The 25,321-nt window shown below is 37.6% G+C and overlaps 1 protein-coding gene across 3 annotated transcripts in view; it reads left to right on the top strand.

Annotated features, from left to right (window-relative positions):
* Window positions 1–9,120, top strand: part of zfand3 (zinc finger, AN1-type domain 3) — a 33,674-nt gene extending 24,554 nt beyond the window's left edge. For all 3 annotated transcript variants that reach the window (XM_079856016.1, XM_079856015.1, XM_079856017.1), the window contains exons 2-6: window positions 198–238; window positions 346–525; window positions 942–1,007; window positions 2,690–2,857; window positions 8,413–9,120. In XM_079856016.1, coding sequence (XP_079712142.1) covers window positions 198–238; window positions 346–525; window positions 942–1,007; window positions 2,690–2,857; window positions 8,413–8,567 — 610 coding nt within the window. In that variant the 3' untranslated portion in view covers window positions 8,568–9,120. The remainder of the gene's footprint in view (window positions 1–197; window positions 239–345; window positions 526–941; window positions 1,008–2,689; window positions 2,858–8,412) is intronic.
* Window positions 9,121–25,321: the final 16,201 nt, after the last annotated feature.

The raw sequence follows: 25,321 nt of genomic DNA, 5'->3' as shown, positions 1-25,321 counted from the left end.
TCACGCTGCGCTCAAGGCAGCATGGGGAAACCCAGGCTAGTAGTATTGAAATCTGTATCAAGAATCGTGAAATTTTGCTAGTGTTGGTTTCAACTACTTATACTTTGCTTTTGTGATGGTCATTTCACAATAGAGATGTGCTCTTCCTCTATACAGATATTTAAGAGAATATCTCCTTTGTCCTTTTCTCTCTCCAGGTCCAGCAAAACCATGAACCTTTGCTCCAAATGTTTTGCTGGTAAGTTACTTATAATAATCATCTCTATATAATCTATAATAGTCTATATAATCATTATGTCTAATCTATGTTTGAGAGACTCACATTCTCTCTGTTCTCTCCATCAGACATACAGAAGAAACAGCCAGACGAGGACTGCACTCCAGAGCCCGCCCCCAGCTCCAGCAATAGCCAATCAGCAGTCTTCTGCAATGAGACGAGCAGCAGCAGTAGCCAAACCCTGTCCTCCAAGCCAGCCAGCTCCGAGGAGCCCTCGACAGAAGCCACGCCTCTTCCTGCACAGGACGGTGAGGACACACTAATGTTTTCTGTCTTACCTGTAATAACTTAGATGATATTTCATCGCATCTAGTCTCAGATGGGCCTTAATCATTTTAATATTCCACAGCAGTCATGGAGAATCATAGACCTCTGAATATTGTGGATGAAAAAGATTAACAGACACATTTATAATGTTTGTTTTGGGAATGTGAAATCTGAGTTGAAGACAGTCAGAAAGTCTGAATCCTTAGAGATCTATACTAGTGGTTCTCAAATGGTGGGTTTGCAGCGAAGAACACTCCTAAATAGCAACGCCAAGGTCATATGTTTGATCCCCAGGGAATGCATGAACCGATAAATGCAATGCAAGTCACTTCGGATAAATGTATCTGCCAAATGCATAAATCTAAATCTTATCATTCTCTCTCTCTCTGTCTCCCAGAAGTCTCCAGTACAGACACAGCTCGCGGCACGCTATCCACTCCTACAAAACGACCCTGCGACTCAGGTACACCTCATCACTGCTCTTGTGCTTGTGTGTGTCTGGCAGCTTTTAATAGTCTAGCACATCACACCACTTTGGAACTGAGCTGTAAATGTACAGCAGCGTACAAAAGTGGTTTGAAAGTCTCAAAGCAGCTGCTTGAAGGTAATCAGGAGTTACATATTCCACAAAATATGTCTTTATCTCTAATTTTTTGTTGCAACATCTTTTTAGGAAACTTAATTTAAATATCCAATTATTATTTTTTGGTGAATCGATGTAGAAATGTGGTGCATTAATGTATTTTTTTCTCCCACCCGTTACCTACCGTACACATTTATTTCCACCTCTCTATCCACAAAAAAGAAGAGTTTCAAAGCTCTGAAAGCACAGGAAGCTTTGGTTTAGACTGACTAACCAAGGTCAGAGAGAGCTAAATCAATGGAGTTCAAGCTTTGGTCAAGCCATACTTCTGTCTAGAGTACTTGCAAACTTTCTGCCGACTCTGAAGTCCCTCCTTAGGGGCTCCATGATATATCTGCTTCTTAGCGCTGGGAGGTATGGATGGTGAAATTGTAGCGACAATATAAAGTGCCAGTGGATAGAGATTTTGGTATATAGTTTATATTGCAGTATGTAAATATATGCGAACTGCCTAAAGTTATTGATGCGTTAGAGCAATAAAGAAATAAAGAAATCATGAACTCTGTACTCAAGCAGACTAACACATAGAAACCTGCCTCTTTAAACAGCATGCGATCACAAAACAAAATTGTCAAAATGCCTGCCTTCTCATAAACAAAGTTGGTTATGTTTTAAGGGAATGTAAACAGTTGGAAATCGGATGTGTCAGTATATTAGATCCACGCGTTAGTTCTTAGTGACAGCAGCCTAATAAACCTGCTCCTCTGTCGTTAATGCTAATCAAACAACAAAAGAAAAAGAGAAAATCACTCACTGCTCTTGACTGAATAGCTTTGACTCTTAGTCAAAAGAGTATATATTAAATTCATACAATGAAGACTGCAGTTTTATTTTATTTTATCTAATTATTCAATATCTGTATTTTTTTAACTTGAATCCTACTATTAAATAGATTTACTGTACCTCAAAAACGGTTTAATAATGTACTGTTTATTTCATTTGTATCTTACTGTATGCATATATTTCTTAAATGTGTCCTGTTGTTTCTTATTCTTAATTCTAATTATGAAGAATAACTATACATGTACCTATGTAACTATTTGTTTTTGTGAAATATAATGACTTTAAATTACTTGTGAAATACAGGTTCTCATAGGTCACTGTGTGGCAACACCTGTCTAGCATAGTAACAACCTAGCAAGGCCTACATTCCTTAAACCTCAAATCTTTCTTCAGACTGCCCAAATATTCAAACTACATGCACACTGAATGTGCTTTGAATATCTGGGCAGTTTAAAGAGAGATTTGAGGTTTAAAGAATGTCGCCCTTGGTGGTTGTTACTATGGTGTTCTGAATGGTTTAACCTTCAATCCATCATAAACCATGCCAACTACCTTTTCCCCCCCGTTTAATAATGAGATGCATGGTAAGTCGAACACTTGCTTCCCAACTGAAGCTCTTTGTGCTCTCCAGTGTGCTATATAGTGCAGTTCAACTCGCACCAGGTAGTTCTGCAGTAGTGATGCAGTTGCAGTTTAAAAGTTCTTGTTTGTGTGTTCAGCCTCAGGGTCAGAGAGCGAGTCGTCCCCGGAGAAGCGTGTTCGTGTGGGAGAGGCCTCATGTTCTGAAGATTCTCCACGAGTTCCCAAGCAGAAGAACCGTCGGCGGTGCCATCGCTGCCAAACCAAACTGGAGCTCGTACAACAGGAGCTGGGGTCCTGTCGCTGTGGTTAGTATGGCCGCCGTATCATCTGCGAGGCGATGTGACAAAACTATAACGCTTCCTGACTCGCATGCGTCAAGTCTCGACAGCTTTGTTGATGATAACGAAAGTTTTCTAGTTTTGTCACATCACGTCACTTGTTCTGACGGCGTATATGATGGGTTTTCCAATTCTGTGTGAGCCTGTTCATTCCTCACCTGACTGTTTGCAATTTCAGCGAGAACTTTTAGATCCCTCCAGAACTAAAGTATATTTAACCCCCCTCGGTCATTTAAATTTCAGATGCTAACTGTAGGTAAGGAAATAAAGTGAGCGTTTAAACATAATTGCGCAGCTAACATCAGTCCTCCTGGCTGTGCTAGTTATTTTTTTGTCTTGTTTTGTTAAACTGAAGGTGGTATTGTAAGTCATCAGTCTAATGACAATTCCCACTGCTCTGCTAATACACTTATGGATCTGACTGTTCCCATGACAGCTCGCATCTGAGTCATTATCCCGCCGGGATAATGTTTGTCTCAGGCAGGACTCCTGCAGTTGAAAAACTATGCTGCATTTTCTTTCTAGGGTTCGGAAACCTGCTTGGATGCTTTTTAAAATGTACAGTAACGTATAAGTGAGTAATCCCAGTCAATTTAAGTGTTTAAATCCTGTGTTCGATTCAGACTGATTTGCTAATCTACTCGAATGATTCATTAAAATGAACCGCTTCATTTTGAGCGAATCTTTCATGAATCGGGCAGCACATTATGCTGTGGGTTTATGGTTGCATGCAGTCAGTGAGAACAACCCTGTTTTTCTTTTTCGTCAAACAATTCAGAAGCTGACAACTCATCTAGAATATATATTCAGCGGCGTCGCCCCTGAATAGCGCTACATGATGCACTGGTGTGTGTAGTGCCGTGCAGCTCTTCTGTGGCTGTCGTAATTGAAACATTGTAAGCTTTTAATCATCTCTGACTCATTAAAAACACCATGTGTATTAATGAATATATTAAACTCCTTAACGAGACTCTCTTCTTAATGAGGCTCTGAAGATGGAATGGATCCTCTGTGTGCAGAGCCGGTTTTTATTTACTTGGAAATGATCTCAGATCACACTCTCTAAGAAGTCAAACTACGTTTGGTCTATGCATAGTTAGTGGTGTTTGCTAGTGTAGATATTGCTCAGCTTGGTCTTATCGATTATGGATTTGAACTCTGCATGTGTGATACGGTCATGAATGATAACTCAAATTATGCGGCAGAACATCTTAGCAAACACACAGCAACACCTTAAGTATTAAAGCGATAGTTCACTTTGAAATTAAATTTTGGTATGTTTTAGCTTACCTCAAGGGCATCCAAGATGTAGGTGTCTTTTTTTACGCAGTAGTTTCAATTTTGATATTTTTAGGTCAAACCGTTCTTGTCTGTCAGTCATTGAATGCAGGTCTATGGTCACTGTCTCAAAGAGCATGCACAGAGTCCAAATTAAAACAATTCCCCATCGTCCAAATTAAACAATTCCCCATCGTAAGTACACATTGATGGCCTAAGACACGAAACGAGCGGTTTGTGTGAGAAAACGAACAGTATTTATATCGTTTTTACCTCTTATAAAACAACCACGTCCAAGTGATCTGAGGGCGCGGGCGCTGCCTGCTGTGTGACGTGTACGCAGACTGGTGCATAGATATATATACACTAGATGTCGCCTTGGCTACGGCAGTTCATTGGAACGAATGTCTTTAAGGCGACATCTATTCTAGTGTATATATATCTATGCACCAGTCTGCGTACACGTCACACACCAGGATGCGCGCGCGCCCTCAGATCACTTGGACGTGGCTGTGTACAAGAGTTCAAAACGATATAAATACTGTTCGTTTTCTCACACAAACCGCTCGTTTCGTGTCTTAGGCCATCAATGTGTACTTACGATGGGGAATTGTTTAATTTGGACGATGGGGAATTGTTTTAATTTGGACTCTGTGCATGCTCTTTGAGACAGTGACCATAGACCTGCATTCAATGACTGACAGACAAGAACGGTTTGACCTAAAAATATCAAAATTGAAACTACTGCGTAAAAAAAGACACCTACATCTTGGATGCCCTTGAGGTAAGCTAAAACATACCAAAATTTAATTTCAAAGTGAACTATCCCTTTAAGTATTTTATTTTACCTTATTGTTTTGCACTATTAATTTTAGATTTCATATTATTATTATTATTATTATTATTATTATTATAATATGTATTATTTTATATGATTATACATTTTTTATTGTGTTATTTTCTCTGATTTAACTACTAAGTCATTTCACTCGGCGGCCTTGTTTGAAACTCCTCTCGGGCAGCTTCAGTATTTCAGTCATGCAAGTACAGCTCCTTTCTCTCTGAATGGGGAAACATCAAATTCTCCAAAGCTGTTCACCAAGCTTACGATTAAATTTCATATTTTAAAATGAAATCTGACAACAACTATCTCAAAAATGTTGTTTTTAAATGCTCAAATCATGATAGAAAACTGCATTTTTCAGGCTGGACCAGCCAATGCGCATGTGCAGTCGTGAAACGCGCATCTCAGAACACTGACTGCAGTGACGCATTGACTTTACCAATCGATGATTGGCTCTTTTATTTAGAAGGCAGGATGTATTCCGCCGTATGAGTGCACTGTCTTTCTATATTTGAAGTCTTTGGCTAAGCTGCAAGCAAATATGAATGCACCCCATTTGTTATGCCCCCAAAAAACAAATTAAAAGCTGAAATTAAATTTTTACCTCAGCATTATGCCGATGAATTTTGCACAAGCAAGCACTACTAAAATCTGGTTACTTACTTTTAGGGCTGGGCGATATGGCCAAAAAAAAAATCACGATAATTTTTTTTATATCAGTCGATATCGATAATTATCACGATAAAAGTCAAATCTTTATTTCTTTCAAGTTTAAAGGCAGATTTTTGCTCCTAAGTGCAAGTTGTAGAAACCAGAGCGTTAATTGTGGTTTTAAACTACTCTTTATTGTCAGAACATATTATCAGGACAAACACTTGCCAAACTGGTGAACATTTCACAAATCTGAGGTAGAACATTCAAACATTTGTCATTTTTCCTTAACAAAATAAATATCTTTATTGGACAATTAATTTCTTAGTTTCTGCATGTGCTCATTTTTATTTGGTAAAATGTAATATTCTGACTGTTTGAGTTTTATTAAACTTAACCATTGGTCATCCAGTATCATGCATTTAGATCATGATAACCTCACTGTCATGGCAAAATGTAACGTTATGGTTTCTATGGTATTTGTATGAAAAACAGTAGCCTAAATACATTATTAAATACTGTAATTATATTCCATCAGTCCTTTAATACATCGTCTACTTTAATAATATAATACATTCAATATGTATATCCCACATTTCATGGAGCAGTTAATATTACTAGGCTAACGTTACAGTAAATCCCTGGTAGATGATGGGAATTTGTAGACGGAAAAGCCTTCTGCGCACAGTGTTTCTCCTGTTTGTCAGCGCTGTTTCATCTGCCTTTAAACTGGTATAAATCACTGAGACATTGTGTTCCTCGCTGAATTCAAGATCTCGTGACGAGAGCGATCAGAGTAAACGCATCGGCTCTAGTGAGCTCGCGCTCGGCGGTTTGGAGCCGAGCGGATAAATGGTCCGTGTGGCGCGCGGTTCAAATGAGTTTCGTTCTGCTTTTGGCGCATAAACATTATCGAACTCTTGATATCGTTTTATCGAGAAAAATTATATCGCGATAATCGTTATCGTTTTATCGCCCAGCCCTACTTACTTTGAAATGATCCGATATTACAATTTCACGCTACTTAGGAAGTCAATCTACGATTGTCTTGTTTATAAAGAAGTGGTGTTTTCTAGCTGCGTAGCTATTTCTCAGTTTGGTGTTAGGCATTTTAACTTTGCACATTTGTGCTATAATCATAAACGATACTTCATTTTGTGCTAGATAACACTCTAGTAACCACATGGTACACACACATTTTCTTTATTTTCTTTTGCTTTATTATACTTTCTTTTTATTGATTTTATTATTTGTTTGTTTGCACTATTAAATATTTTAACTTTTTTTTGTTTCATATTATTTAGCTTTTAACACAGCTTAGCTGCAAACAAATCTGAATGCACAATTTATATCAATAAACCAGATTGAAACTGCAATTGAATTTGGAGAGAAATTGTAAAAAACAATCCCATAAAATTGCATTGAAGAAACCTGAGCGCAAGCTTTAGGATAGGTTGACACTGCAGAAAACATTTGCTCTCTTTCTTATCCTAATCTGCATCCTCCTCATTGCCTGCGCACAAATGATGTCTTCCGTGCCACATCCCCTTATAAAAGAACACTTAAATGTTGACTTCAGTAACCCCTGTGTTTACTTCCGTATGACAGTGTGCTGCGCTTTGTCTTTTTATCGTTCTTTTGCACATACGGTCAGTTCAGGCCTGCTACCAGTTCATAATCAAATCTAATATTGGCCACATTTAACATCATGTGAGCAGCCTAAAAAAGAAATCAGTTCTGAGCAATAAATATGAATTGAGCGTGAACTTTGGCTTTATGACTTTATTTTACTTTTTTTATTTGTTTGTTTGCACTATATATTTTTATTATTATTTTATTTCATATTTACCTTTTAGTACAGCTGAGCTTCAATCAAATCTCACAATTTTTGTCATGCCAATTAAACAGTAAATTGAAAACTCCCGACAACAAAACAAGTCCCATAGAATTGCATTGAAGGACAGACCAGCAATATCAAGCTTTAGGATCTCATAGAGACTTGTTCGTTGGCTTTTTTTAATTCTTTTTTTTGGTCCCACTTTATATTAAGTGGCTTTAAGTACTATGTACTTACATTGAAATGAATAATTTGATACAATGTACTTATTGTGTAACTACATGTTTTTTTACATTGTACTTACCTAATACCTGCATGTAATTACAGCGGTAATTAATTTATGTAATTACATTTGTAATTACACTGTTGACCCTTCCCTGACACCTTAACCCACCCTTAAACCTTCCCAATCCACCACACCTGTCCCTAACCGTACCCGTATCCCACCTCAATAGCAGCAAAAGTGTTTTACAATACAACCTGAACACAATAAGTACATTGTACTTATTTTTTGATGTAAGTACATAGTACTTAAAGCCACTTAATATAAAGTGGGACCCTTTTTTTAAAACTTGTTCTAGTTACGGTAGTAACAACCCCCAGCGACACTCCTCATGCCAGTGATGTATTGCATGGGCAAGCACCACTAAAATCTTTTACTTAGAAATGATCTGAGATCAATATAATCTCTTTGGCATTGATGTTAAAAAGCAGAAACTTCAGCAGGCTAAGTGACTTAAATAGTGACTTTTTAGAGTCATTTGTGATGTGTGTGGCAAGATGTACTCAAGCATGCTGTTAAAATCTGTCAAATTAGTGTTACTTCCTGTTAAACGCTTTTTAAAACCAACCTTGAGCAGGTTATACAACACTTCCATCTCATTGTGAGCTCTCTCTCTCTCTCGTTCTCAGGTTATGTGTTCTGCATGTTGCACCGGTTGCCGGAGCAACACGACTGTATGTTTGACCATCTGGGCCGCGGCCGAGAGGAAGCTGTGCTGAAGATGGTTAAACTGGACCGCAAGGTGGGCCGAACCTGCCAGCGCATCGGAGAGGAGTGCTCTTGAACGCACACACTCGCACACACGCACGCACCCACACACACACATACACACACACACACAAACACACACACACACATGCGCATCCACCGATCACTCACCTGTTAGTGGCATCTTTTTTCCTCCAACACATCTCAGAGGACCCCTCACCCCTGCTTGACCTCTGACCTCTGACCCCTCAGTAGCCTTGTGCTCATCACACACAGGCGACCCGCACAGCCTTAACGTTCTGTTTTCAGTCCCCTTCCACACCCAGTGCATATGCAGGTCAGTAGGTCAGACCAATGTGGGCTCCCAAGCGGCCTGTACTTTGGAGAACTGCTCTTGTCTCAGAGGCTGCGATCGACTCCAGGGGAAACGCATCGATCGATCGAGACCTCTGGGAACTACTTCTCCAACACACGGACAGACGCTGACCGAGGGAACGGGGGGTGACCTGGATCACACGAGTCACTCCGTCCCGGGAAAAAAGCCCGGCTCTGCCGCGACTCGAGTTGATTCTCTCGGCCGATCCGCGTCAGAGCCGTGCCTGTTCTACTCGCGTACACTCACACTCACATATGCACTTACACCGTTCGGTGCAATCAAAACGGTACCCTTCGGTTTGGGTTCAGTTGGGAAAGAGCCGCCCACAGCTCATCTGAGAACTGTAGTTCGTTCAGGTCTGAATAAACACACTCTGTAACCTCGTACAACTCCCATCAGCCCTTGCATCATACACTCTGCCTCTTTAAAAGCAGCTGAAGATCTCGGTGGCTTTTTTCTTTTTTGCCCTTATTTCTTGCTTTCTCTCTCTTTCCTCCATCATTCTCACTAGTTTCCTGTTCTTTCTCCTGCCTGCTCATGCTAACCTTTCTTTCTGTATTCTCTTGATTCTTTCTCTCTCTTTTGCTTTCTTTCCTTCCCTCCCATACATGGCATTATGGAGGGATGTGTTCAACTCTGGTGGGAACGAGGAAGGCGGAGTCTCAATTTACCGGCGCTTTTGTTTTATTTGAATTTTTTTTTTTATTATTATTACTTTGACTGGTTTTCTGTTGATGTCGACATGGACAACTGAAGATAAGAGATGAATATTGTGTATCTTAAGAAAAATCCTTATTTAACCTCCTTTGTGTTTCTGGTTAACTCTCACTCTAAGCATAGAGCTGCATTACTTTGCCCTTTTTAGGTTAACATTTAAAAAAAAAAGCATACAAAAAGCGAAGATATGGATAAGATAAAATTCTGTAGCCTTTCTTTTGTTTTCTTGTTTTCCTTTTTTTTTCCCTTTCCTCTTTTGCTGAAAAAGAATAAAACTGGATTAGAGGATGTGTGGCATGCTTTTCTTTTTTTACTATATCAAGAGTGATTTTCATTTAAATACAGAGTTTGTGCAAAAACACGTTGACTTAAACTGCTGAACAGTGAAATATACAAAGAACAAGTCATAAATATAGTAATAAACTACCATTCAAAAGTTTGGGATCAATAAGATTTGTATGATTTTATAAAGATTAAGTGTTTTATTCTCATCAAGTTTGCATTTATTTGATACAGTAAAAATGGTAATATTGTGAAATGTTTAAAATAACCGTTTTCTATTGTAATATATTTTAAAATGTAATTTATTCCATTGATCAAACTGAATTTTCAGCATCAAGTGTCACATGATTCTTCAGAAATCTAATATGCTGATTGGCTGCTTAAGAAACATTTCTCATTATCAATGTTGAAAACAGTAGTGCTGCTTCATATTTTAGTGGTAACATTGTACATTTTGTTACTGTCACTTTTGAGCAATCTAATGTGTATTAATTTCTTTAAGATCTTATACTGACCCCACACTTTTGAACATGGCCACTGGGCAAATCAACTTCCTTCAATAAAGATGTTAGCCATATTAAATAAGTTAAGTTGTATGTGTGCAGTACTGAAGACATTTTATGTGCAAGGGATACTAAAACATGAAATAACAGAGTTTGGTCATGCGGGTCCAGAGAGTAAACAGAGCTTAAATTGGAGCAAAGCCGACATTGATTCTCATATTTTTAATGTGGTTAAAAAGAAAAATTGTCAACCAGCATAAGCCAAATGTGAATTTCTTAGACAAATAGGTTAGCTGTAAAAGCTGGAAGCACAGCCACAGGACTGACAGAAATTAGCAGGCTAGAGGAATGGCTTCATGAATTCCCCTGGATGGAATGAACACCTGTGACCCAGTTTCAACAAAACCTGCATCACGAGCCCCACGGATATGGGTCTGACGGCGGGCGTTCATAAACCGCTGGTGTGACCTGGGGTTGAGAAGCTCTGAACCTGGATCCCTACGGTGGTCTGGACGCTCCATGTCAAGCTGTGAACTCAACTGATAATGGCCGTGTCTGAAACCAAAGACGACTGCCTTTCTGCCAAGTCAGCCAATGATTTGGTGTTTTACCATTTATTTCAGACAGCCAACATTTCATTGCCATTAGCTAAATATGATGGCATGTGAAAGTGTACTTTTCATGAATATGGTACATTTTAGTGTCCACTGATTTTTTTATTTATTGTGAGACATACTAGATATGAAAAGAACTGTTATCTAACAAAAATAATAACAAAACACCTATAGCATGAAACATCTGTTTTTAAATGAATGTTTGCACTGAATATAATTAATTATATGCAATGTCACTGTTGATATAATATGATGGTAAAAGCAACGTTATTTATTTAAATACATTTTCTCATTCAAAATGTACATTTTTATATAAAAATACATCAGGGTTGTGTATTGTGGGGTGTGTGTGTGTATGTATATATATATATATATATATATATATATATATATATATATATATATATATATATATATATATAGTATGTATATACACACCACTGTAAAAAATGTCAATATATTGCCATTTCTTTGTGTATGTATATAAATATGTACGTATGTACCCTATTCATGGAAAGTAGCTAACAGTTGTCAGTTGTGTGTGTGTTTTGATGAATGTCAGGTAAGTGGATGATGAGTGTTCAATCTTCTCAGACATCAGTCTCGCAGATCTGTGTCAGCAAAGAGAGAATCTCTAATGAAATAACACCTTCAGATGCATCGCTGCCAGCCGCTGTGTTACTGAGTCAACACGGCCACTGCAGCACTGGCAGACGGGCTGATCAATCAAATACATGCAGACAAAATATTCCTCATAAACACAGAACTTTGATAAATATGTGGCTTATTGTGCTGAAACATAAAAAAAAAAAAAAGACAATACATACTGTGCAGCTCAGCATTTATTGAATAAATAATTAAAGGGATTGTACTCAGTGTAATTGAGTTATTTTTACAATACAGTATTTTTCATGTGCTCATATGTTGAATAAAAATATAAACAAAAATTTGTATAAATGGAAAACTTGGTAGGTTTTTTTTCTATCATAATAACTTCTTTGCTGTGAGCAGTTATTACCATTGTTGTACTGATTATTAACATTCAAAAAGTGGGTTTTTTTCTTTAGTTTGTTTAATGAAAATGTTTAATACATCATTTCCATACTGATTGTTAACTTTTAACATGTAAAACTCCAGGTGTTTTTCATTTTTACTTTCCTTAATCAAAATGTTCAAAACAAAACATTTTCTTTCCATTCTGTTTTTTTTTTTAATTTTTTTTTTTTTTTTACAATTATAGCAATTAAAAGAAAAAAAAAAACTAACTAACAACAGCCACTTCCTTAATGACATCATCCTCCAGGAAGTGACATCATTTTGGAGGGCCGTCATGAAATCAGCAGCACAAACAGAAGTGAGTATTAGTGGTGGAGTTGACGATCGCTGTGGAGTTTTGTGGTATAATTTGGTTTGTCTCAAATCCTGTTGGATAAAATTACAAAAGTCAGTTTGATCATCATTTCAAGATGATTGAAACAAAAAATAAATGAATTTCAAGTTGACAACCTCATGTAAAACAGCTGCCAATCCCTCACTGAGCAATGACTTTAGCACTTTCCATCCAGTTAATGTTCTTGCCTCCAAGTAAATAATCAAGTTATAACTTATAATGAATAAAGTTCAAGCATTTGATCTTGACGACATGTTTGTAGGGCCATTGTCCAGAAATACATCCTTTTAAAATAGTGCATATAGGCTACTTGTACACACACACACACACACACACTATTTTAAAAGGATGTGTATATATATATGAGGGCACAGATTGCCCCTAAATCTCCATCTCAGACCCTCTTGTCTCTTTATCTTGATAGGATATTTTCGTGCTGAAGCGGATTTGAGGGCCGCTGTGTCCAGTTGTAATCCACTCAAACCCTGATCCTCTGATGGGCCATGCGCGTGTAATCCACAGATTTATCCCCAGCGTCCGGTAACAGGCGTCCTGCTGCGTCCTAATGCTGTTCTCCCCCAATTAGCCTCATGTTTCTCTCGCACTTCTTGCAAATGTTTTCCTGAGACAGAACGATTTGTTCTGGCTGATAGCAAGTGAAAGCAAATTACCACTGGATTAATGGAGTGAGTGTGTGTGTGCGTTTGTAAGGGTTCATGTGTGTATGAGGATATTTTTTCTAATCTAATTAAGATGGCCTGCAGTGGATGTTCTTATTTACTGTTATATTAGTCAGATATCTGGTGGAGGACGAGAGAAGAAAGACTGCAAGGGTGTCTAATGTGATTTGCGTTCATTATCTCTGAGAATCGAGTTGAAATTGCATCTCTTGTTAATGCACACTTTGTTCAGTCCGAGTCTTAAATGAACAATCAATCTTGAGCTTTTAGTGTCGACAGTGACCTCTCTCATATCTCTCTTAATCTTCTGCTCTTTGCATGTATTTCTTTCCATCCCTGACACTTGATCTATGATTTTAACAGTAGTGTATTTAGACTATCAGACATGTTCCTGGAGTTGAGATAACAAAATATGTTGCTCCAGGAACATGTCTGTCTTGGCAAAGTCACGGTGACCCTACCTTTTAAAATGCTTAGCATTGTAATGGCATTATGCTTACATCTTGTGGTCAACTACTGTTTTATTTGAAATAACAGTAGCCTATGTATAGTATTCAGTGTATAGCGTGCAGTAGCCTATGCGGTAGTGGGCTAGAATTGTATATGCCACAAATAGCAGGGTCATTCTGTGTCAGTTCTTCACATATTCCTCTTTAAAAGAAAAAAAAAGGTATGCATAGTGAACCACATTTGGTTTTTCAGCACTGAAAATTTACATGGAGCCACATTGAAATCCCAAAAGAAACCCCAAAAGATACCAAAAGAAAAGTTAAGAACCAGAATCTAAAAGGATATTAAAAGATGTTTAATACTTCTTGAGTTTCAGGCATGCAAACTTCCAGTAAAATTCCCATTTTTGAACAATCACCATTGGCATTTAATGTATCAAATATTGATAAAGTTAACAGATTTTACTAATTGACCTACCAATCTCTGTGTAAAAATAAAATAATGATGCTGCCAATGTTTTAAAGCCATTTTACCCCCCTGTAATTTGACTCAAAATCTCAATGTCATTTTGACCCCCTCGACAAAAGAGTGGATTACTCAGTCAGTAAATATACATCTGTGACATTTCATATTTTGACTTTATTCTTCATTTATGTATTTATTTCACCAGAAAAAAATAAATAAAAAGATTAAAATAAAATATATGAGTCTGGGAAGTTTCGGAAATTTGGTTGATTTGCAAAGGCATTTGAAAGTAAAGGCATTTTAAACTTGGTTTAATAAATAGCAAAATAACTATGATAACTAGACGCCACTGCAATAAGCTGCAATTTGAAAACATTTAGTGTTGCCTAATGCATACTGATTCACATACAATTTTTAAGGTGTCATTGTTTCGGTGTAATTATATATTTAAGTACTGAGAAATATTAAGCAACTACATGTATTTACCTTAGGAGGATTAGGATTTGGTTTAGGGTAGTTGCATGTAATTATGCATAATTTACTGTTATTACTATGGTAAGTACAGGTAACATAGGTAACAAGGATACTGTAAAAAGTGTTACCCATTTAAAAAAGAAAATAGTATATAGCAGTATAGAATTCGATTCCCAAACACAGTCCTGGCGCAGTTTGTTTGCGTATTTTGTAACAAAATGCTCATTAAAGTGGTTCATTTAAAGATGATGTTGGTTATATGCTAATATGCTCTTTGTGTGCTGGTAATTTTGCTCAGTTAATAAGCGATGTTGATTCAGAGTGACATTTGCTCTTTATTTCTGTTATTGAATGCAGTGAAATGCTGTGATCCTCCTTATTTCAGCTCTGTTAACGCTTACACGTGGTCAATATGTTGAACATATTAATTCAATCATAGTGACTTTGTGATCCTTTTGTCAACATCATATGCACATGCTATCTTGTCGATGATGAATGTCCAGTGGACAATAAAAGGGAACACTGCATGTAAAAAAGGGGGTGTTATAAAATATAAATATGACGCTGATATACGGTAGTAGCCAAAAGTAGCCATTATCCGGTCTAGGATAATAGACATCTTCATCCTTTATTAAAATATTATTAAACATTTGTTAAAGATTTTGCAAGCACATTGCCCAGTGCTTGGAGTCAATTGTTTTATCTGTGATACTGACGCAATTTTTGACCAGGCTGTTATGCAAAGAAATTATTATTAACACTCACAAAAACAAGAGAGAACCAGCAAAATATTAATAACTGAATTATGCTTTTTCCTGTGAACTTTTTGTTTTTCTATGCATTTTAGTGTTATGTTTTTCCTTCACATTTTCAAATATTTTCAAAAATATAAAATATTTTCCTCATAAATAATGTAAATTCATACATTTCATGTCCACTCTTGACTGTCAGTGTTAATAAGTAATGGCAAAAATAGCCAATAATAAAATTGGAAAACATTTTTTCATGTAATGAGCCCCATTATTCTGTAAATGTTTCTGTAAACCATTCTTACATTAATTGTTGACATAACATTTGACATAAGAATGGTTTGAAGAACAGTTGAAATATTCTGATAGTCTCAATGTTAACTTTTGTAGTCTTGCGTTGTCAAAAAGTCTGGTTTGATCCACTTTTCAGCTTTTCAACAGAAACAGGAAGAGAACGCTTGACCGAAATGCACAACGGCCAACCACATCTGGGTCAGTCTGAAATAGATCAGATCACAATAACAGACTGCTAGAGAAAAGCTCTCCTTCAAAATATGGCATAGCAATTTTTAAAGATTGCATAGAAAGTGCTGGAAGAATGTGTGAAGAATTTGCAATCAGAATTTCTGTCTGGCTGAAAGTAATAAGTGATTATTTCATAGACTGACAGAATATGTTTTATTGTTTCTACCGTGCATGGCTTCAACCAAAAGTCTTTTAAAGATTCACAGTTTACTGAATTCAAAAATGAATTTTGCAAATCCAATGTATATCAAACATTTTCCATGCGGTTAAAAACTATGGATTCATTTAGTAGCCCACAGCTATAGTTTTGAAGTTACAGCCAGAGGTTTATTTAAGTTTACTGAACAATATTCTCAGGAATCAATTCACACACTCCATGGGGGTTTCTTTAAAGTTTTCTGAAAGAAGTCTCTTATGCTCACCAAAGCTACATGGATTTTATTAAAAATACAGTACAAACAGTAATATTGTGAAATATTATTAGAATTTAAAATAACTGTTTTCTATTTGGATTTTGAACATATTTTAAAATGTAATTTATTCCTGCGATCAAAGCTGAATTTTCAGCATCATTACTCCAGTCTTCAGTGTCACATGATCCTTCAGAAATCATTCTAATATGATGATTTGATGCTCAAGAAACATTTCTGATTATTATCAGTGTTGCAAAACTGTTGTGCTGCTTAATATGTTTGTGGAAATCATGACACATCATAATTCGTTGATGAACAGAAAGTTCAAAAGAACAGCATTTATTTGAAGTAGAAAGCTTTTTTTTTACTGTCACTTTTGATCAATTTAAAGGGTTGGTATAATGCCCTTTTCACAAGATGTAAAATAAGTCTCTGATGTCCCCAGAGTGTGTATGTGAAGTTTTAGCTCAAAATATCCCACAGATATTTTTATATAGCATGTTAAAGTTGTTACTTTTTGAGGGTGAGCAAAAACACACCATTTTGTGTCTGTCCCTTTAAATGCAAATGAGCTGCTGGGGGGGGCGGAGCTTCAACAGCTTGTGTCCTTTTACCTCACACTGACATGGACTGAAAATTTCAAATTCAGAAAATTGTTTGTGTCAGACATGCAAAACCAAATTTATATTCAAACCGGAGTCAGACAATGATGGAGAGAAGAAGTGACAACATGTAGAAAGCAACAGGACGTTTCTGAATGGTTAGTTTCTGAATTTATGTAGCTTATGTGTAGTTATCTTCTAGTCATTGATTAGCATATTCTGTCATGATAATCTATAAATCGCGTTCCCGGGGGCGGGGTTTATGTAAATTTTAGGGTTAGTGATGTCACTAACCTGGGAGGAAGCTTGTGTAGTCTCTACCAGCCGTTTGTTGTAGTCCTTAAAAAGCGATTTCTTTAAAAGAAAATATCTTCCTTTGCTTTGAACTTTGAGCGTTGTAACTTTGCAGATGTTGTTTATGTTCAAACAGTTACATTACACACTAACTAAAGTTAGAAATGAAGTCATAATCAACCACCCCTTTAATGCATCCTTGCTAAATAAAAGTATTAATTGTGTTAAAACCTTGGACAGTATTAAATGATAATTGTACATTTCTTATGTTATTTCAGCGATCAGATGAAACTAAAATGGCAGGAGTATCTCTGCGACGTGTGAGAGCGGGCGTCCGTCGACAAAGGCACCTGGTAATGGTGTGCAGACGGCTCTGTTGCTGCTGTTCTCATGATGTCCATGATAATAGGGTTTGCAGTGAATTTCAACATTTTAATTTCTCCTGTCTCGCCCCCTCTGTCTTCCCCTCCCTCTCCTCCTCCTTTTTTCTCATCTTCCTCCCTCTCTCTGTGTCTCGGTGGCTTCTGTTATTGATTTTTCTGTCCCCTGGACTCTTAAAACAAACCAAGTGGAGGAGATTGTTTTCTTTGGAAGGGTTCTCTCTCTCTCTCTCTCTCTCTCTCTCTCTCTCTCTCTCTCTCTCTCTCTCTCTCTCTCTCTCTCTCTCTCTCTCTGTCTCTCTCTCTCTCTCTCTCTCTCTCTCTCTCTCTCTCTCTCTCTCTCTCTCTGACAGGGGGTCTTTTCCGGTGTCTATCTGCTTTCTGTTGTTCATGAGCTGAGAGGGCACCGGTGTCATGGAGAGTTTTAGTGTTTGGTGCTTTCGGAGCGAACGGCTTTGGAATATCAATCAGCCGTTGTGAGTGAACCAGCAGGAAAACTAACAGAGTCATCTGATAGAGAGAGAGAGAGAGAGAGAGAGCGCTCTTCGGCCCAGAGGGACTCCTGCAACAACTTTCGTCTGATTGGTGGAGAGATGTGACCTATGACCACACAGCAGTGCTTAAATATCTGTGAGCAAAACTCTCTAACATCTCTCTTTAATCCCCCTCTCTCTCAATTCAATTTCACTTTTCAGTTTAGTGGGTTTTATTGGCATGATGACAAATTATACATGTATATTTGTTTGCAGGTCGGCTGTGCAATGAAAACAAAATCTGCAAAATATCTTAAGTAATATTATTAATTTAATCTTAATGGGATTAATTTAGTAATTATCCTATATATATTACTTTTTTTTTTTTAAATATAACATTTACTATTACATTTACATTTAATATTAATTAAATTAAATGATAGCGCAAATGAAATCTATTATTATTATTATTATTGTAGTATTAAGAAATAACACTTTTTACATTTTCAAGAAATATTTTGACATATTTCAAGTATTTTACTTATCTTAATTTATAATATTTTATCATTATTTGTAATTCGTAAATGTCATAGAAATTTGTAATTTCTTATAATTTTTACATTTAGTATTAAATTATATTTAAAGTATTAATATTAATGAGAAGAAACAAGTATTTTTTTTAAGTAATATTTTCACATAATTTAAGTAAAAGTATTTAACTTAACTTAATTTAATAATTATATTTAGGTTATATTTGCAATTTAATATACTTTATTTGAATTTTAAATGACCTTTAAAATTCTAGTACAAATGGAAACTATGTATTTAATTAATTAATTAAAAACAAAGTTCTGTCACAAAGCTCTAGATGGTGCAGCTGCGCATTCTCATAATTCCTTAACCCAATCTGCTTGCAATCACATTATTCTCTATACGGCACAGCTGATTGGTTCCAGCTGTATTGGTAGCCAATGAACTCGTTGCTCAACATTCAAATTCTTTGAATTCTATTGTTTGCTGTAGCAGTTGCAGTGCGCTTTCAGAAAACCTCCACCTTCCCCAGCTCCACCTGTATAGACCTGCAATGGGGTGATTCATGTATACTTGTACAGCAGCAGCATGTCTTGCTCAACGTGGTGTGTTATTGGCAGTGGCAAGTCCTGTACAGCAGCAGCAGCGTAGCAGATCTATTCCACCAAGTCCAAAAGTCAACATTGTCATACTCTGTGTTTGAAGAGGGCCGGTACGCATTCTATATTGAAATTTGTAGCGTACCCTCACTTTTTCTTGCGTACCGCCATTTCTCACATGTTGCCGGTACTCTGACTTAGCCTGGTAATACCAGACTCTGCTACTTCTCTTTGCTTCGTAGACAGAGTCTGGAATGGCATAACAGAGAAGTGTTTTCTCTCTTGCTAGGGGGCGCTTGTCTGAAGTTTAAAATCATTGGTTACCCGTAAGCCAATCACATAACGTTTGGTTATGGCGTGTGTTATGCGCATGCTCGGCCGCATTTAACTTTCACTGTAAACACATGTATGATGCGAAAACAAAACCATCGAGCGAAATACCGGAGTGAACATGGCTGTGAACGACTTTTGCAGGTTAAGTTAAGTAAATCTACGCATCCACGGTACAATCAGCGTGTACGTCACGGCTCTCAGCCCGCCCTCTGTTCGTTGATTGGCCCGGCTGTTTCCAGACCGGTGGCAAACAGAAAGCTCTGAAGCTGTCTCAGACTAAGTACAGAAGCGAAATGAAATTGAGCGGAAGTACGAAGTCTGACGTAGTCAGGCTAACTCTGACTGCCCCACCTGGAAAAAAAAAACACGCAATTTCAACCGAGGGGGACTCTCGAGACTCTCTCTGAGAATTGCCTTGACAGATTTAATTTTATTTAAAAATGTGGCCCTTTTCTGTATGGGTGGTTGCCAGGATATTGCTATGCAAATGCTATGGTGTTCTGAGTAGTATTTAGCGTGTTGCTTTTTGGTTGCTTGGGTGTTCTGGATGGTTGCTAGTACGGAGTTGCGATGTCGTTGCTAGGGCATTCTGGATGGTTTTTACTGTCCCAAGTGTAAAAACCCATCTGTTTCAGCCTTACAGATTTTTTTCTATTTAATCATCCACCAAGCACAAATAACAATTGATTGCATGGATTAACAATAATAGCACACCTCTCCTGAACATGTCCATTGCATAAACAATGCAGGACGAGTTACATGGGGAATTTTAATACTTATTTAATTTTAATTTTAATAGGTTAGTGGCCTGATTAAATATTTTGTGTCATAGTGTAAATGTCAGCATAAATGTGGCTGAAATTGATTCATGTCTGTCTCATCCATTACCCTGCAGCAAAACTCCAATCATTATTGATCTATATGTGAAAGTGTGTGTATCTATTCTGTTCAGTGTTCACATTCACACATGCGATCTCTGACGCTGCACCATGGAAAGCTGCCTGCTGGAGATCAAGTCAAAATTCCATCAGGTGACAGAATGGAAAAAAAAACCTTGGGAGAACCCAGGCTCAGTCGAGAGGGCAGTTCTCCTCTGGCCAATGAACGAACAGTGTATGATTATGATTCAGGCAGCATAACAGGTCAGAAGTCAGATTGGATTGGAACATTCAGAATATTATCCAGTTCCATCTGGTTGAAGGTCGGAGTCATCGGAGGATTAGTGTCGATGGCTGTCGTGTCGATGAGGCCTTCACAGGGGAGAGTAGTTGACATGGTCTCTGCTGACACTTCAAGGATGTGTTGAGGTCGTGTCTAGGCGCAGGTCCTCCATCTGATCTGGATACGGCCCGGATCCGGCTGACTACGCTAACCTCGGGATAAGGATGAGACAGACTTAAATTAGCATAGATGCCATTCTTCTTATGATGTAACGAGTACATTGAGTGTTATAGGAAGTGTTCCTGGTTCCGGCTGACCTAATTTATGCAGCCTAATAATAATTTAACTGATTTGAATAATAGGAATGTATAATGTATGCCAGGTTAAAGAGATGTGTTTTTAGTCTAGATTTAAACTGACAGAGTGTGTCTGCTTCTCGAACAATGCAAGTAAGTCTATTCCAAAGTTTAGGTGCTAAATAGGAAAAGGATCTACCGCCAGCAGTTTATTTTGATATTCTAGGTATTATCAACTTCAACTATCAATTCTGAGATTGCAATAGACGTGAAGGACTATAATGCGTTAAGAGCTCGCTCAAGTACTGGGGAGCTAAACCATTTAGTGCTTCGTAAGTAATCAGCAATATTTACAAATTTATACGATGTTTAATAGCCAGCCAATGCAGTGTTGACAGAACCGGGCTAATATGGTCATACTTCCTGGTTCTAGTAAGAACTCTAGCTGCAATTTGGAACAGCTAGAGTTTGTTTATTAAGCATGCAGGGCAACCACCCAGTAGATCATTACAATAATCTAGCCTTGAGGTCATGAACGCATGAACTTTCAAATGAAAGATTGGTATCAAAGAGCTCACCCAGGTTCCTAACCGATGACGAAGAGCAGCCATCAAGTGTTAGACAGTATGCTAGGTTACTACGTGCAGAGGTTTTTTGTCCAATAATTAGAAACTATTTTTTCAGAATTAAGTATTAGGAAATCTATTTTATATCAGTTATGCATTTCATTAATTTTGTGAATTGGTAAGTTTCGTCGGGGCGAGAAGAAATATAGAACTGAGTATCATCAGCATAATGATATTTCCCAAGGGTAGCAACGGTCCTAGTTCTGAGCAACGGTCCTAGTACTTTTGGAAATAAGTACTCTAGTACTCCTAGTACTCTGTGTCTACATGTACCTGTGTGAGACAGTAAAGCTTTACTCATGTGTCAGAGTGGGGTGACAGAATAATCTCTCTGCCATTCCCTGGATTCCATTACCAACAAACACATAAAAATTCTGAATAACATATAGTGGCATTGCATCACTGACACATGCATAAATTGTACACATGCACACAAGCTTTCATAATTCATAATTGCTGAAAACTAAGATTACAGATTAGTTCTGACTTTCGCCTTCTTTCGCAATACTTAATTTTCTTGCAATGTGTAAGTATATGAGCATGTTAAGATGGATGTTTGATGATTACATTTCTGATTTAAAGTCAACTTGAAACATTCAAAATCCATTTTACATTTGTGATCTTACAGATTTCTGAGTGAAGCAGAATATTCAGAGAAACAAATGTAGGATGGGACCTAATTTTATCATTGAGAATTGATTGGATTGATAAAAGTGGGTGTTGCACAATGATTGAATGTTTCTAATTTAATTAATCTAAATGGCACAGCTATATATATAGCTATTATAAATTATATATACATAGCAAGAAAATAAGCCAAAGAAAGTGTTTGTTCACCCTTCTCTTTTTTCATTTCTTCTGGGAATGTTCTTCATTGATGCATCTTATTTGTTTAAAAGAGCATGATGAAAAATGATAGGATCAATAAGTCATTGCAACATGTTTTTACAGTACTTTAACTCATCAAAAAAGCAATTTCAACTTTTTTGTAAAAGTTATACAAGATTCAACAATTATTTTTAAGTCAGTTCAATTTTTTAAGTTGAAATGACTTGTACAGACAAATTTGATTATACCTAAAAATTGAAGGCAGCAACTGAACTTCAGTTTTAACTGTGTCCATCTCCCTGGATGTTGCCATTTGAGTGTCATTTGTCTCAGAGTTGAACTGATGCGTTGAGCTGTGGTGCTCATGTGGGGGATATGAGTTTGAGTCTGGCTCAAGCCAATCCTAGATCCCGGCCCCCCTCTTCTCCCCACCATTTCCTGTCTCGCTGCCAAAAATAAAATGAAAAGATGAACAGGGAGACACCGATTTGATTCCCACAAGTGCTGATTGGGTTTTTATGTAAACAACCATTTTGTTCCGTCTTAAATAGGAATGATTGTGAAATAAAATATGCTTCATTGAAGGACATTATGTTAGTAATTGGATTACTGGCTCAATCTGTGTCTGGGAAGTCGTCTATAGTGTTTAGGGTGCAGCACTGAGATAATATGGTTGTAACACATCCAGCTTTCATTTGGACCTTCAAGTGAATTGATTTTAGTTCTCATTTCAGGCTTGTCAGCGGCGTGCAGCAGATGAAGAGATGCGGGGAGGGAAAGGACAGTGAGAGGCAGAAATGAAAGCGAACAGCTGGGGCGGCCGGAGCGTGTCTCTTGGCTCTGTGTTATGGCAGAACACAGGAAATGCTTTCAGATTATGTGTGGAAGGATCACACTGAGGCTGTATGTGAAATTCTTCTCTGATGAGTACCTGAGAAGATTTCAAAGCCAGATTTGCACGTTTGATCAGTGTCAGGGCTCTCGGGGGTCCCAACTCTATTTTGCTGCAAGGGTCAGATAATTAGATTTTATTACCCACTGTGAGGGAACCAAAACCTGCATTTTGTATGTAAAATCAACCCTTATTCATCAAAAGTGATGTCCAGAGGAAGATTAAACTGAGATATTTATTGGCTACCTAGCCCTACTAGGCCTGTTTGAAAAGGCAGAATGCTAGCACTCTTTAGCACAAATGTAAACACTGAGATAACTATAGTAATGCAAGCAACTTAGTATATGAACAGTCATAAAATAACTAAGATTTGTAACTTCAATCTTAAAACAGGGGTCTTCAGGGCCATTGATTTATTGGAATAATTAGGGGATATTCACTCGTGTGTGTGTGCATGCAAAGTGGAGTTGCGATGGAGTATGACAGTGAGAAAACCAGTCAACCAGCCCCACCGCCCCCTCTCTCTCTCTCTCTCTCTCTCTCTCTCTCTCTCTGAGGGAAAGTTCTGTTTGATTGAATGTGAGAAAGTGCAGTATTTTTTTAGGACTGTTTGTTGTTGTCTCCCAAAGCTCTACTTCCAGTCTGAGGGAAATGCCAACAGATCTTCTCAATAAACGCCACCCAGGACCCCAGTTCAGGTCTGAAGTAATGGAGGGGGGAATGGTGGGAATAATGAACAGATGATTCTTCCTCTCTTTGGGAGAAAAGTGTTGAAAACTTGCTTGCATTTTCAGGCTCAGTGCACCAGATGTGACAAAAATCTGATCTGTCTGTCTGTCTGTCTGTTGTTCGTTTGTTCTATCTGTCTGTCTGTCTATCTATCTATCTATCTATCTATCTATCTATCTATCTATCTATCTATCTATCTATCTATCTATCTATCTATCTATCTATCTATCTATCTATCTATCTATCTATCTATCTATCTATCTATCTGTCTGTCTGTCTGTCTGTCTGTCTGTCTGTCTGTCTGTCTGTCTGTCTGTCTGTCTGTCTGTCTGTCTGTCATTCGTTCTGTCTGTCTGTCGTTCGTTCTGTCTGTCTGTTGTTCGTTTGTTCTATCTATCATCTATCTATCTATCTGTCGTTAGTTTGTCCTGTCTGTTTTTCGTTTGATCTATCTATCTATCTATCTATCTATCTATCTATCTATCTATCTATCTATCTATCTATCTATCTATCTATCTATCTATCTATCTATCTATCTATCTATCTATCTATCTATCTATCTATCTATCTATCTATCTATCTATCTATCTATCTGTCTGTCTGTCTGTCTGTCTGTCTGTCTGTCTGTCTGTCTGTCTGTCTGTCTGTCTGTCTGTCTGTCTGTCTGTCTGTCTGTCTGTCTGTCTGTCTGTCTCAGTCACATCTCTTTATGCGCAACAAATGAGATGATTATGCAGTTGTACAGTGTTCTTTTGTTTAGGGTATAAATCCTTTGCTATTTTATACCTATTTAGGGTATAAAAGTTTTGCTTCTAATACCTCATACAGAGAGAGAGAGAGAGATCCATGAGTGTGGCTGTTTTTATTTTAACTGGGACATGAGTGATCTTATCATTAGTGCCGCTCACACCACTGTCAGATGGAGAGACACATACAGAGAGAGAGGACGTGAGCATGTGTGTAGTGTGTGGCAGGGAGAGGTGGTCTACTAACCATGTGTAAACTCCTGCTGTGTGATGTATCGTTTCCAGATTCAGATATGAGTTCTGCCTCCCACCGTTACACTGATGCTCAGACAACACCTGTCAAATGCCTCGGCCAAACGGGGAGCTGGAAGCTTGCAATGTGTGTCTGGAAATGCTGTTTCCGTTTATTAGTGAGTGATTTTTGTTTTAATTGCGTGAGTCATCTTTCTTACATCTGTAGTCTGTATACTGCGGCGAACCAAAAGGTAGATAATGCTATATACATACAATTCAGTATTAGGACACTTATAAATGCCTACATTTTATTGCATTAGAAAAAAATATCAAATCAAGTGGCATCTGTGCTCAGGTGATGATAGAACTGAATAGTTTCCATCCATCCATCCATCCATCCATCCATCCATCCATCCATCCATCCATCCATCCATCCATCCATCCATCCATCCATCCATCCATCCATCC

The sequence above is a fragment of the Squalius cephalus genome (assembly GCF_949319135.1).
Source record: "Squalius cephalus genome assembly, chromosome: 21".
NCBI classification, from domain to species: Eukaryota; Metazoa; Chordata; class Actinopteri; order Cypriniformes; family Leuciscidae; genus Squalius; species Squalius cephalus.
Note: the sequence above shows the minus strand (reverse complement) of the source record. Positions and strands in the feature narration are given on the sequence as shown.